General features: G+C 47.8%; 1 protein-coding gene across 1 annotated transcript in view; it reads right to left on the bottom strand.

The window, feature by feature from the left end:
- The window catches only part of IGF2BP3 (insulin like growth factor 2 mRNA binding protein 3), a 643,796-nt gene that overhangs the window by 198,872 nt on the left and 429,580 nt on the right, over nucleotides 1-15,344 (bottom strand). The window contains exon 11 of the mRNA XM_085631537.1: nucleotides 5,049-5,168. Within this exon, the coding sequence (XP_085487663.1) occupies nucleotides 5,049-5,168 (120 nt within the window). The remainder of the gene's footprint in view (nucleotides 1-5,048; nucleotides 5,169-15,344) is intronic.

The raw sequence follows: 15,344 nt of genomic DNA, 5'->3' as shown, positions 1-15,344 counted from the left end.
AACTTGAATTTTCTATTGAGCTCAATGCATTGTTGTGTTTAAAATAGTTGCCTACTGCAATCACTTGTAACTGTTTACAAAAGTCAATTGCATATTGCAAAAGTATTTGTATGAAACATCTCATTCTGAGAAAGTATATTTTAAATCCAAGTGTTGGTTCTAAAATAAAACAAGCATATATTTTTTATATATAAACCATTGGCCTAGAGTTCAGTTATTGAGTGTGTGAGACTATTTGCTGACTGAGTGTGTACAACAAATGCTTTACACTGTCCTCTGATACTGCCTTACTGCTCGACCAAGCTACCACTTTAACCTCTGTCAAACCCTGGGGGACTGTGGACTCTGTACACCCTGTACCTATTAAGGAACAGTATATACAGAGCCACTTTCTCACAGATGCCCCATATCTAAAGCGATCCTGCCAGTAACCAGGGCAGTCTTGGTGGTGTGGCGCACTGCCCTGAGGCACACGAGCTGGGATAAACGTCTGAGTCAGCACACACCTCTCTGGCGGGGCATGTGGCTTGGGTGAGGTGGCAGCATTCTTGGGGGTTCCAGCAATGGGACCTCATAGGGATCTCTCTGCTTGGTGACGTCCGGGTTGGCGACCACATTAGGACGTTTCAAGACTTACGGGGGCAGTACACTCTTCACAGCTCTATAAATATCTACAACTTAGTCATGCCCTCAACATACATATTTCGACGGGCACATCCCTTACTGAATGAAGCCCAACTCACGATGGGAAAAAGGGAGGGGTGGCGAGAGGCCTTCGACCGAATATACCACGCCCTTGTTAATAACTGACCAGCAAATCTTGACCCACTACGGACCCGTTGGGAGGAGTGGGTAGGTCCTCTGGAGGAGGATGACTGGCTCGACGCCCTCATGGCCCCTAAAACCATCCCTTCCTCAGCTAGACTCCACCTTATTCAACTATACTACCTTCACGCGACCTACATCACCCCAGCACACTTACATAGAGCAGGGCTGTGCCCCTCCCCAAACTGCGCACGCTGCAGCTATGCACCTGCAGACTTTTACCACATGATTTGGACTTTCCTAGCCTTGCCCCTTATTGGTTGGGAATCAAGACAGAGCTCACAGGTCCTGGGCTGGGAAGCTCCCCATGATCTCATGCGTCTCGTCTTGGGGGTGATGGAGACTGGACGGCTCATGAGCAGACAAAACATTTGTGACTGCAGTCGCGGTGGCCAAGCGGGACATTGCGGCCTCCTGGGCGCAAGCCAAACCCCCCCACCGTGGCAAAATGGCGCTGCGGAGTAGACTGGTGTGCCACACAGGAACAGCCCCTGTTCGAAGCCCGAGGGTGCCCTGCCAAGTAGAACAGAGTATGGGGTAAATTGCTGAACCTGCTGGACTAAGTGTGCAGATCCTCCCTCTTAAGTTTGGGTGCAATGGTAACAGGTCAAGTTGGTGCTTCCGTCAAATAAATTGTATGTTCCACAATCGTGTTTGCGGTAAATGCTTGTACTATGAATTCAGTTTCCCGTGCTGCTCTTGTGTTTGATCTTAAAACCAATAAAGTTGATTATCAAAAAAAAAAAGAACGCTAAAGATGTGCCGCATGGCCTCGATCTGTAGTGACCCTGGTGGTGACTTGGGAAATTCAAGGTGCATCAAAATCAATCTCTGAATTGGTTCCTCTGTGGACTCAGTGAGACCGTGTGGCACACTGACACCCTTGCAACTTCTTTGGAGACAATGGCAGGAATGGATGAATCCGGTTTGGCCTTCTTGTGTTTCTGCTTTGTCTCAGACATACACTTACTCCAAGGCTTCAACCATAGCCAGACCAAATCGCCGGACCAGCACAATGAGCAGGAGCAAATCTGCACTCTTGCCTGAGAAAGCGACAGTTGAGGTTCCTTCTAGTGTTTGGCGACGTTCAGGTTTGCTTCATGGTCCTGGATCACCTTCTGGTTCATTAAGACCTAGTCCTCATGTGACTTGGGAGTTGTGATCCAAGCCTAGACACTGAAGACCCGCTTCGTGGATCACAGATATTTTCTTGGAACAGTACGTGCATGGTTTAAATCCTGCAGTCTTACAATCCGGATTTCGCTCCGGGAATGGACCAGGTGGCCTTTGCGGCATGGAAACCGGCGGGATGCGTTATCCCCTTTCAGCACTTTAAACAGGAGTACGGGCTGCCAGAATCGAAAAGGCTCAGGTACTTGCAAGCTCAACATTGGGCGCTTGATCAGAGAGTTCGTCCGGCGGCTGATAAACGCTTCTCCCCCTACGAGCGATGGCTCATTATACGCACGTCGGACAAACAATTAATCTCTGACTTATACAAGATGCTCCAGGTTAAACTTGCACACATCCACAACCCTGGTAGGGCGCGTTGGGAGAGGGAGCTAGGCAGGACACTCAGCTACAAGGAGTGGGAGGGTATATACTATAGGGCCTGGCATTCAGCTTATCATATGGGGCTCACCGAGACTCTCACGAAGATGGTAATATATTGGTACTACACCCCAGAACATCAAAATTCAATGGACCACACGAGGGAGGCGCAGTGTTGAAGGGGGTGTGACCATATAGGCACATTGGTGCACTTGTGGGAGTGTGAACATATTCAGCCTTATTGGACACAGGTGATTGATTAGGTAGATAAACAGTAAGACTGTGCTACCACGATTCCCAGCGTACATTTTGCTTGGTCTTCCCAACCCCTTGACTTACCCGCTTCGATCACGTAGAGTTCGGCAAATGGCAATAGCGCTGGGGTCGGCGATACAGGATACAGAACATAATTACTCACTGGCGTACCCCCACCGTTCCGACCTTCACGGGTTGGCTGTATCGTTTATGGTGCGTCCTCTGAATGGAGAAACTCACGCTGACAATGGCGGGTGAGGGCTCCAAGTATAGAGAGATGTGGCAGCCTTTTCGGGCACTTTTGGCTACTGAATTTCGAGAAGTCACCTGCCCACGTTAACAACGTTTATTACGCCTAGCGGACACACCAGAGACGGAGGGGTGAGGGTGTCACATTAGGGGGTCTGGGGGATCTACAGGGTGGACATGGAACAAGGGGGTGGGGTTGGGGGGGGCTTATGGAAGGGGGGGGGGGGTTGTGTCTTTTTTTCTCAGGGTACATTAGCCTTTGCTTCGACTTGGTGTGGTTGACTTGCAAGGGTGCATGCCAGCGATCGGAAACGCACTTCTAAGTTTGCTTGTTCAGTTGCATGCCTCTATGGTTTGGATAGCTCACCTGGTCATTATTGCCTTGTGCGTTTTTGTTCTTTTTGAAAATTCAAGAAAGATTTATACCTAAACATGGAGCACCTTCCAGATCCTTCAGAGACTTATTGCATCTCAAGTGTTTTGCTCGCCTGCTCATGATATTACTTGACAGTTCATTTCCCTTCCTCCATTCTTTCAGACGCGGCCGGCCCGGATGGGTTGTAGGCGGCATGCTGTGTTTCAGTTGGAAGTGTCTGCTTTGACTTTTGCTTTGCGGATATACCTGCGCAGTAGCACGCCGGCCCGCTGGGTTGTAGGTGCTAAGCTCGTGTCACTGATTGTGTTCTTTCTTTCAATAAAATATATTTAAAACTAAATCCTGCAGTGTTCAGAAGAGCTCTAGTTTGCTGCACACCGTTTATTTTTTAGAACTAAAGTTCTTGGCTAAAAGTTCACCAAGCAAAAAATTAGAGCTGATCAAGATATACACCTGAAGGGGCAGAAAGAAACCAATTTAAGCAAAGCTGTACAGCTTCCCCAATTTAGAATGGCTATAGACTACAACAAGAAGTCTATGATGCAGAAACCTGCTTAACTTTGCAGGTGCATGCATCATGCTTGCGCACACCTAGAAAATGATGCAGGCACTTTTTGCCTTTTTATTTACCAATCTGAGTTGGATCAGAAAATTTAAAAAAGTGCAAAAACATTTATTTTGAAATGGATTGGTGGGCAACAAGGGAGGGATGTAGGAAGAAACTTGGAGGGTGCGGATAGAGAAAAGCACACTGGTGAAAGCAATGTAGAGTAGGGGAGAAGCACACAAGCAAGAACACGGCTGAGTTCATCACACAGGAAAGGTGGGGAAGAAGTACACTGATAAGTAACAGCAACATAGCTCGCGAAGGGGGAAGAGAAGCAAACTAGGGAGTAATCTGGAAAACATGAACAAGCGTAGAATGCTTATGACCAACGAAAAAATTAGTTTCTTAAAAGTGAGCAGTGGAAGGACAAGTAAATTGGAAATGCTCCAGTGGAGGGACAGGCAACAAGATAGATAAGGGAAGCCAGTGAATAATAAGCAGGCAAATGAGAAGCAGTAAAGCCAACCAATGTTAAGCAATGAGTGAGCCGCAAGCCTATCTACATTCTTAGTAAGCACACAATAGGTCTTTTGCAACCAGACAACTATGCTCTCTGGTAGGCTGAACCTAACAATCACTCAATACTGAATACATAGGTGTAGCATGTTTCCGTGGGAATAACGGAAATGGGTTCTAAAGTTGGGTAAAAAGCTCGTACATAATTTACTGAGAAACTAACATGACTAGGCAGTACTTAGTAATTCACGCTCCTCGGAAAAACACCACACCAAGGGAAAGTGCCATTAGCAAGTCGGGAAGGAAAAATATTCAATTCCATTTGATTTATAGATAATCAGAACGCCAAACTTCAAAGCAGAACATTCGAACGGCCATGTGGACAGGACAATAATTTGGCCAATGGAAATCCAGATACATAAAACAGGTATAACACTTCAAATGTTATGGGCTCAACTTAGTGTGTATGAATCATTTCAGCACAATAACCGCCAATAAGATGTTAAAGGGGAACATTTAATTGTAGAGCCTCAAGCAACTAAAAGCATTTTCATTAACATTACATTAAGCAGCAGACTAAACATGCTTTAAATTCGCAATCCATCTTGATGAATTAATTGAGAACTTTCTATCCACAAAGCATACTATTACTGTTTCTTGGTTTTTTAAAGTGATTGTAAACTGATGGGTCATGTAATTGCAAAATAAAGTCAGTCCAGTTAAGGGTACCTTGATTGAGGCTCCTGCAAAACGCGAGAGCTGTTTTATGTGCTGGCCCTGCTTGCCAATGATGGCTCCAACAGCCAAAGATGGAATGAACAGATGAACAGTTTCAGATTCTGGTTGATGCTATGTGAAAATAAAAGAAAACTTTGTGACGTGAAATTCTGATCATATCGGATTTCAGCCTAGAGAATATTGAGCAAGACTAATCAGGTAAGTGAATTAGGAAACAAATATTGTGACATAATCTGAGATTAATAATTCCTGGTCTCTCTAATAAAACAATCAGGTTTACACAGGTCTTGCATATTGGTGTCAGTGGCACTGCAAGGAATCCTGCCATTGTTTTAGATATTCATTCAACAATAGATCAAACTCATCATCCAGGATATACAAAAAAAAAAAAAAAAAAAAAAAATAACGCCCCCCACCCCCCATTGTTCCGCTACAAAGCGTAATATTTATACATGTGTAAAAAAAAAACCTGTAAACAATGTTTCTCCAGTAATATCCAACTGATTCCCAAGGTTTTAGAGCACTTCAGCAACTCACTATGCAAACAAAGCAATTCGAAATTACACTTCCAGAGGCAAAGTACAGGGATTCGTCAAAGTTGGCTGATGCTTATTTCGGGGGTATATGGTGGGCAGTACTCTGCAAAAAATAGGGGATATTCTCTCTATAACACTACAATAAGTTCTACCTATTACATGTATTCCAGATTACTATTTCTAGTTCATGACTTTTGTGCATAATGAGGTGCACATTTATCTATTATGGTTCAACTGAATTTTGTTTCTGTACTGCCACGTTTACTGAACTAAGTGATCATTGGTGGCCTAACTTGTTGGGGTCATCTCCAGAGGCCAAAGCAATTGTCAAAAATGCGAGCATATGGTTGTACGACTCCTTATCTTTCAAGCTACAAGTTAAAGCACTGACATCAGGCTGTTTTGTCAACTTAAGAGGCCTTAAAAGTATTACTAGATTTTTTTCCCACAAGTGCAGAAGATTATCCACTTTTTAAACAACTCTTGCCTGGATTACTGCACTATGTTGTACCTAGGTAGGACAGGGGCATGATAAATATGATTGCAGATTACACAGAACGTGGCAGCAAGATTATTATATCAGCAGCCAAAAATCTGTTCAGTTCCTCAGTAACACCAGGCACTGCATTGGCTGTTTGTGGAGAAGGATATCCAGTTCAGAGCACTGTGTGGTTTATCGTATCATGAATAAAATTGGTGCATCTGGCTTGTTGTCCTTGCTACAGTCGTATTACCCCACGAGGGTGCTAGAATCAGCAGACCATAATCTGGCTGTGGTTCCCCAGTTTCAAACTGGCTAGAAAGGGGGTAGGGGAGCTTCTTTCAGGCTATAGCTCTGATATTATGGAATAATTGAACAAGTTACTTACCATCGGCAATGCCTTATCTGGTAGAGACTATCTAGCCGCAGATTCCTTACCGGAGAATATTACCCAGGGGTCAGACTGGATCCGGAAATTTTTTAGCAATTCCCTTGCGCACCAGTAAGTGACATCTGTCGGCTCCTCAAGCAACATTCATGCCAGAAGTGATGCGTGCGGTGTCTATAAAAGCGCCACCCCAGTGCTCCAACCTAAATTCTTAACTGTTTTTCCTCATCAGAGGCAAGAAGCAGAGGAGGAATGACTAGTGTGCCAACTGTGAGGTCCTAAAGAATCTCCCAACGTGAGAAGTCAGATCGCACAACGCGGAGCGGGGAGGATCGCAGGAACGGTAAGGAATCTGAAACTAGATACTCTCTACCAGATAAGGCATTACTAAAGTTAAGTAACTTGTTCATCTGATAGATACTTCTAGCTGCAGATTTTTTTATCTTCGAATAGATACCAAATGTATCTCTCCCTGGTGGTGGGTCTACAGACTGTCTAAGACTAAGACACCCTGGAGGACCTAACAGGGAAAGTGGCCATCTCGCCAGATGGGACGGTCAAGGTAATAGTGTTTGGCAAACATGTGAAGTGATGGCCACATAGCTACTTAACAGATGTTCAGCACAAGGTCTCCTCTAGCCAACGCCGTAGTCGCAAATGTGGTTCTGGCGGAGTGTCCTCTTAAGTCCTCAGGGGGCTGTTTCTTGGCCATTGCACATCACCTCTTAATGCAAAGGATGATCAACCGAGAGATAGTTCTCTTTTGAGAAGCCTTTCCTTTCTTTGCACCTGCAAATCCAACAGAGTTGATTGTCGAACAAGAATTCTTTGGTATGATCAAAATAGAATAACGCTCTTTTTGGATCCAAAAGTTGGAGTCTCCTCTTTTTAGAAGGATGAGAAGAGGGAGTGAAAAAGGTAGGCAGGCTCATGTTTTTGCCTGACGTGAAAAGGTGTCACGACCTTTGGCAAAAAGGATGCCCGGGTTTTAAGACCCAGTTTCTTTTTGAAAAATTAAGTGTAAGGAGTATTGAATATGCTACTTACCAGTATGCATCTGTTCTTGGCATGTAGGGCTGCTGACATTCATATCTGTGCATAGATCGCCGCCTAGTGTTGGGTCCGGATGTTTGCACGTTGTTGTCCTGGAAGAGTCTTCGAAGTATCCTTGGATAGGTGACTCCTCCCCTGGACTACAGTGCGCATGGGCATCCTCTCCATCCTCAGATTGTTTTTCGCCATTGTGGCAGTGATGGAGTAGATACAGAAAGTGATGACCATGCTTGCAGTAATTCTGAGAGCTGCAGCTGCGACAGGCGCCGGGGAGGAGGGAGGGCGATATGAATGTCAGCAGCCCTACATGCCAAGAACAGATGCATACTGGTAAGTAGCATATTCAGTTCGAGGCATGTGGGCTGCTGAATTCATATCTGTGCATAGAATACATAGCAGTGCCCTCTATTAGCGGCGGCTACCCGTGCCAGCTGCAGCGGTCTGAAAAAGTGTTTTGAGAACAGCCTGTCCTACAGCTGCCTGCTGTTTTGACTGCACATCTACGCAATAGTGTTTTGTAAATGTGTGTGTAGTGGACCATGTGGCTGCTCTGCATATATCATGCAGGGGAATATTTCCTAGGAAGGCCATGGAAGCCCCCAACTTACGTGTTGAGTGGGCTTGTGGTGGAATAGTTAATGTGCGTTTTGCCTTATGATAACAGATTTGAATACACTTAACTATCCATCTGGCTATCCCTGCTTTGGAGATGGCGTTACCTTTGTGGTGTGGGGCAAAGGCAATGAACAGTTGTTTTGTTTTCCTGAATGGTTTAGTCCTGTCGATGTAGTACATGAGGGCCCTCCGTACATCTAGTGTATGTAGTGCCCTTTCTGCAACAGTTTGTGGGTTTTGGAAGAAAACGGGCAGTTCAATAGTCTGGTTCATGTGGAACTGCGATATTACCTTGGGCATGAACTTGGGGTTGGTACGTAGTACGACCCTGTTGGCGTGAACCTGAATAAATGGCTCTTGAACGGTTAGTGCCTGGAGTTCACTAACTCTTCTGAGGGAAGTGATCGCTACTAGGAAGGCCACTTTCCAGGTAAGGAATTGAATCTCGCATGAGTGTAGAGGTTCAAAGGGTGGACCCATCAGGCGTGTGAGGACCAAGTTGAGGTTCCACATTGGAGCCGGTGGGTGACTAGGTGGAATGACTCGTTTGAGCCCTTCCAAGAATGCTTTGATGGCAGGCACTCTGAATAGAGAGAGGTGCTGCCTGGTTTGCAGATAGGCTGATATTGCGGTCAAATGGACACGTATAGAGGTGTACGCCAGATTGCATCGATATAGGTGTAAGAGATAACAGATGATGTTTTGGATGGATGCGTCCAGCGGGTTGATGTCATTATTACCGCAATAAATGACGAACCTTTTCCATTTGGCTGCATAGCAAGCTCTGGTAGTGGGTCTCCTGGCCTCCTTGATGATGTCCATACAGTCAGGTGGCAGGTTGAGATAGCCAAACTCTAGGACTTCAGGAGCCAGATCGCCAGATTCAGCTGTTGCGGATCTGGGTGCTGAACCTCTCCATGGTTCTGCGTCAAATGCGCGGGTTTGATCCGCAGCCTTTGATGCGGCACCACGGAAAGTTCGAGGAAGGTGGTGTACCACGGCTGGCGTGCCCACGTGGGAGCAACTAGGACGAGTGTCAGGGAGTGTTGTCGGAGTTTGCGGGCCACTAGCGGTATCAATGGCGCTGGGGGAAAAGCGTACGCAAATCTGCCGGACCAGTTCATCCATATCGCATTGCCCTGCGACTGCGGATGTGGGAATCTGGCGGCGAAGCTTTGGCGTTCGCTTGTCGCGAATAGGTCTATCTCTGGATGACCCCACTGCTGAAAGTACGGTTGGAGTACTGATGGGTGTAACTCCCACTCGTGCATTTGGTGGCTGTGTCTGCTGAGCAGATCCGCCATCTGGTTGTCCTTGCCAGGGAGGTGTTCCGCCATGAGGAACATGTTCCTTTGAATGGCCCACTTCCACATGCTCTGAGCCAGATGAGACAACTGTGGAGAGTGTGTGCCTCCCTGTTTCTGTATGTAGTACATTGCGGTCATGTTGTCCGTCCGGATCAACACGACCTTGTTGCATAGATGTACTTTGAATGCCTTCATGGCTAGGAAGATTGCCATCAATTCCAGAAGGTTGATGTGCAACTTCTTTTGTTGTGTTGTCCATAGTCCTTGCACTGTGTAGTGGAGTACATGAGCTCCCCATCCCTGGAGAGACGCGTCCGCTGTCAGTACTATCTGTGGGACAGGCTCTTGGAACGGTCGGCCCTTGCAAAGGTTTTGTGGATTCCACCAATGCAGAGAGTTGTATGCCCGACCGCTCACCAACACTAGGTCCTTTAACTGTCCTTGAGCCTGATTCCACTGACGTGCTAGGCACTCCTGAAGTGGGCGCATATGTAATCTCGCGTGCGGGACTATGAAGATGCAGGAGGCCATCATGCCTATCAACTGCATAAACACTCGCGCTGGAAGCGAGTGATTGTGTTTGAACTTGGAGATCAGCAGTTGTATGCTGTTGATCCTCACTAAATTTGGCTGAGCTGTGGCCGCCAGAGTGTCTATAGTCGCACCTAGGTACTGTTGTACGTGTGCGGGCTGGAGATGGGACTTTGGATAATTTAGTGAGAATCCCAGACTGTGAAGAAGGTGAATGGTGCGGGACATGTGGCTTGCACATTGCTGGGCTGACTTCGCTTGAACGAGCCAGTCGTCTAGGTAGGGGTAGACGTGTATATGCTGCCTCCGTAGATGTGCTGCCACCGTAGCTAGGCACTTTGTGAAAACCCTGGGCGCTGTTGTCACGCCGAAGGGAAGGACTTTGAACTGATAGTGCTGCCCCTGAACAGTGAACCTGAGGTATTTTTTGTGTGAGGGGTGGATGGGTATGTGAAAGTACGCATCCTTGAGGTCCAGTGTGGCTAGGAAGTCTCCCTGCTTGAGAAGCGGAAGGACTTGCTGTAGAGTGAGCATATGAAAGTGCTCTGAAAGAATGTACTGGTTCAGGGGTCTCAGGTCCAATATAGGTCGGAGCGACCCGTCCTTTTTTGGAATTAAGAAGTAGAGGGAGTACACTCCCGCACCCTGCTCGTGGATGGGTACGACCTCTATAGCGCCTTTTAGAAGCATACTTTGCACTTCTTGCTGTAAGAGCGTTAAGTGCTCTGAGGACATAGGACGGCTTCTTGGTGGTATTGTGGGTGGAGTGGAGGTTAACTCCAGACAGTAACCGTATTTTATAATATCTTTGACCCACCTGTCCGTGGTGATGGAATTCCACGTGGACAGGAACCTTTGTAGCCTTCCCCCGACAGGTGTTATGTGGTCGGGAGGAAGGGAGAGGGCGTCACTGCTTGTTCTTGGGGGAGGACCTGGTGTTGCCGTAGCCGCGTCCTCTGCCCTTTGTGCTGGAGCCACGATATCCACCTCGGGTGTTTTTATCATAGGTGGTCTGTGTATTGCCTTTGTTATATGTTTGTTGTGACCCCTGTCCTCTACCTGCTCCCTTGTTTCCGGGGCGACGAAAGGAGCCGCTTCGAAAGGACTGAGTTTGTAGTGCGCCCATGGACTTTGCAGTGTCCGTATCCTTTATCTTTGAGGGTGGTGTCAACCTCTGGCCCGAATAAATAGTCGGGGTTGACGGGCTGGTTCAGTATATTGTTTTGTACCTCAGGCTTGAATCCTGAGATCCGTAGCCAGGCATGTCGTCGCAACATGACGCTTGTGTTTATGGCTCTGGCAGCCGTGTCTGCAGCATCTAGTGCGCATTTGATGGAAGCGTTCGTTAGTAGCTGTCCTTCTCTGATGAGCATTTCTGCGCCTTCCTTGAACTGGTCAGGGAGATGTTGGAATATTTGCTCCAGTGTGTCATAGTGCGCTCTGTCATAGCGAGCAAGGAGCGCCTGAGTGTTGGCTATGCGCCATATGTTGGCAGCTTGGGCGGCAACTCGCTTGCCAGAGGTTTCTAACACCTTGGACTCTTTGTCCGGGGGAGGAGCGTCACCTGTTGTTTGCGAGTGTGCCCTCTTGCGTGCATTCGCTACGACGATGGAGTCGAGTGGTAATTGTCCTCTGATGTAAGTAGGATCCCCAGGTGCTGATCTGTATTTTTTATCAATCCTGGGGTTTATCACTCGTGCCCTGGTGGGTTCTTTGAAAATGTCCTTGGCTGGTTTGAGGACCCCCTTCAACATTGGCAGAGTCTTTACATGTCTTTCTGAGGATGCAAAGGTGTCCATTAGAAAGTCATCTTCGATGGTATCTGAGTGAAGCTGTACCCCATGGTTATTGGCAGCACGTTCGATAAGAGCATTGAACGCCGCAGTATCCTCCGTAGGAGATGTCTTTGCCCCATAGAGTTGTGGATCCTGTGCATCGAGAGGTGCACTGGGGTCTGCAGGGTCGCCCCAAGTTTGATCAGGGTCCTGCTGGTCATCAGGGTCCGTGTCTACATGGTAGGGGACTTGGTCAGCCATGTAGTCCTCCAATGCGTCTGTATTGGAGCGTGTGGGGGAGAACCGGTGTGGATCCTGGTAGGATGAATGGAAGGGTTCATAAAGGAGAGGTTCCGATTCTGCAGGCAACTTCCTTTTTAGTGGGATCCTGAAAGGGTCCAATGGCGGCTCCGAAGTTATCCTTCGGTCCTGGAGAATCATCCTGCCAGTGCCGGCGTCGATGATACGTGCCGGAGACGTCTCAGCAGGTGTGACCGTAGGTTGGGTGACCCGTGTCCTGAGTTGGAACATTTTTGGGATTGTCGACGGAGGCAAGCCGAAGGTAATGTTGGTCGGCACCGAAGAGGCTGCTGGAGCTCCGACCGAACCGGAGCCCGACGTGTCCTGAAGGACAGTTGTGGTTTTGCTGCCTTGCGTCGCACCAGGTCGTACTTGGGGCGCCTTCGAGGCTTTGGCACCGGCCAGGCTCGTAGAGGCGGCCGTAGATTTTTTCGGCGCCGGCGGTTCATCGAGTCGAGGTGAAGAGGTCACCGTCGAAGTCTTCGATACCTGAGGCTTAGGTGTCGTCGAGGGAGCGATGTGAGACACAGCAGGCGGTACGGCCCTTGGTGTCGTCGGTGCCGGTAGACGAGCAGGTTTGTCGGTGCCGATGGCTTTTTTCCGTTTGTTTTGTGGTAGGGAAACCAGCCTGTTTATGTAGTAATGGCTGCCGCTGAACGTCCGAGGCCGGGCCCGAGGGCGGGGCCGAAGAACTGCGGGATGGGTCTCGGGTAAGGCCCGAAGGCGATCCCTCGACCGAAGCCATAGGCTGTGGCACTGGTGTTTGAACGGTTTGAACAGGTAGGCCTTGTTCATCATTGGAGCTACTTTCTTCGGCCCCTAAGGCCTCCTCGTCGTCTCCTACCTCGGTGTCGTCTTCACCTCTGTGGAAGAGTGACTCGTCTTCCTCGTCCGATCCGGGTTCGTGTTCGGAAACGGGACTGGAGGGCAAGACTTCCAATTCCTCGACGTCTTCGGCCTCGTCGAAGATGTCTGTTGGGGCCGGTGCCGCGTGCTGCGCCTCAAGTCTCGCCGCTCGTCGATTCCGCAGAGTCTTCTTGGAGCGGAACCGGGCACAGGCCATGCATGTTGATTCGTCGTGGTCCGGCGAAAGGCATTTGTTGCACACCGGATGGACGTCGATGTGTGGGTACTTCGCATTGCATACCGGACACCTTTTGAATGGCGTCCTCGATTCCATCGTCGAAGTAGTCGATGGACGGGTAAATGCGAAAAAAGTCGGTGCTGAAAGTTAGTAAGCGAACAGGATTGTATCGAAACCCGATCGATAAACAGTACCGACGCAAACTAAAGGCCTTTTGGCCTCGAAAAAATATTTTCCTAACTTGAGCTAAGATAGCACATCCGAACCCAATGGCGGAAAAAAACAATCTGAGGATGGAGAGGATGCCCATGCGCACTGTAGTCCAGGGGAGGAGTCACCTATCCAAGGATACTTCGAAGACTCTTCCAGGACAACAACGTGCAAACATCCGGACCCAACACTAGGCGGCGATCTATGCACAGATATGAATTCAGCAGCCCACATGCCTCGAACTAATTGAAACCCCCTGCAAATCGCTAACCCTCCTGGCAGATATCACCACAAGGAAGACAGCTATGATCATTAGGAGTTGGAAAGAGCAGCTGTGCATTGGCTTAAAAAGAGAACACATGAGGAAGGGGAGACCTAAACTCAAGTCCCATTGGGGCATAATGGAGGGCGAGGGAGGAAACCTGCTGTAAACCTTTAAGGATCCTAGTCACAACAGGTGACTTGAACAGGGAAGGCTGATCAGGAAATTGTAAGAAAGTGGAAATGGCAGCTAGATGGCCTTTTACTGTGCAGAGAGCAAAGCCTTGCCGGGCCAAGGAAAGAACTTCAGACAAGGGTGTATACAGAGGATTAACTGATTTAGATGTACACCAAGACACCAACTTTACCCATCCTAGGCTTAGATGGTTCCGGTAGAATGCCAGATTAACATCACGTACTTTGGGAGGGAGATCAAAAACCCTTAATTGTTACTGCTCAATCTCCACGCATGAAGGTAGAGAGTGGACAGTTCGGGTGCAGCACCCTGCCCTGGTGCTGCAACAGAAGATCGACCCGAATGGGCAACCCGACTAAAGGACAGATGCTCATGCTTAGGAGTTCGGGATACCATACTCTCCGTGCCCAGTTAGGAACCACTGAGAAGACTTGGACCCAGCTGTTCTTGATCGTCTTGAGAACTCTTGACATGAGTGGTTTATGTGGAGAGGCGTTCAAGAGTCCTGAGCTTAATTTAAGGCAAAAGGAGTCTCCTGAGTTAGAGCAGCCATGGAAACTTCAGTGAGCAGAAGTGCTGATATTGTACGTTCTATGCGGTGGTGAACAGATCTAACCAAGGATCTCACCAATCTCAGAAGAGACCTTGCACCACCTCTGGATGATCTACTAGGCATTGACAGCTGAGTTTGTCTGCTCTGGTCTTCAGAAAGCTCACCAGGTGTTAAAAACCAGGGAAATGCCCTGATGTTCCAGCATGTCCAGAGGTGAAGGTCCTCTTGACAAAGGGTCCAAGACCCCACTCTGCCCAGTTTGCTGTAGTATCACATGGCAGTGGTGTTGTCAGACAACACCTGCACTAGCCTTCCCTCAATTGAAGGAAGAAAGGCTTTCAATGCCAATCGGATGGCCCAAATGTCCAGCAGGTTGGTGTAAAGCTTGAACTCCACAATAGATAATTTATTTATTTAAAAGTTTTGTATAGCGGGAACAAGACCCCGAAGGATATCAGAGCGCTTCACAATAATGGAAGGGGGAACAAAATAGGGGAACGTTGAACAGAACATAACTTAATAAGGTAAGGCAAAACGTTACTTAATAGGCAAGGCAGAGAATCATGGACACTACAATTAAGAGGGAAAAAAAAAAAAAAAAAAAGGACATCGAGAGCAGGCGAGCCATGATCCAATTAAGGCAGGAACTTGTTCATTATGATTGTTTTTACTTCATGTTTGAACGCCGACGTGTAGGGGATTCTCCGAATTGCCGGTGGGAGAGAGTTCCAGATCTTATGTGCCGTACCCTAGAAGGCAGAGTCTCGTTTTCCTTTTGCGAAAGGTCTGCGGTTTGAGTAGCAATGAGTTTGCATTTCTGGAAGGTCTGCCACCACCTGATAATTCCAGTTTGAGCCAGGTATCTAGGTGCTTTGAAATGGAGGGCTTTGTGCGTCAAACAAGCAATCTTTAAATGTATTCTTGCTTCGTAGGGTAACCACTTTAGAGATATTAAGGCTGGGGAAATGCTCATTTCTTTGTGTCAGTGATCACTGAA

The sequence above is a fragment of the Triturus cristatus genome, chromosome 10 (assembly GCF_964204655.1).
Source record: "Triturus cristatus chromosome 10, aTriCri1.1, whole genome shotgun sequence".
In the NCBI taxonomy this organism is placed as follows: Eukaryota; Metazoa; Chordata; class Amphibia; order Caudata; family Salamandridae; genus Triturus; species Triturus cristatus.
The sequence above is the reverse complement of the archived record's forward strand: the minus strand, read 5'-3'. Positions and strand labels throughout refer to the sequence as shown.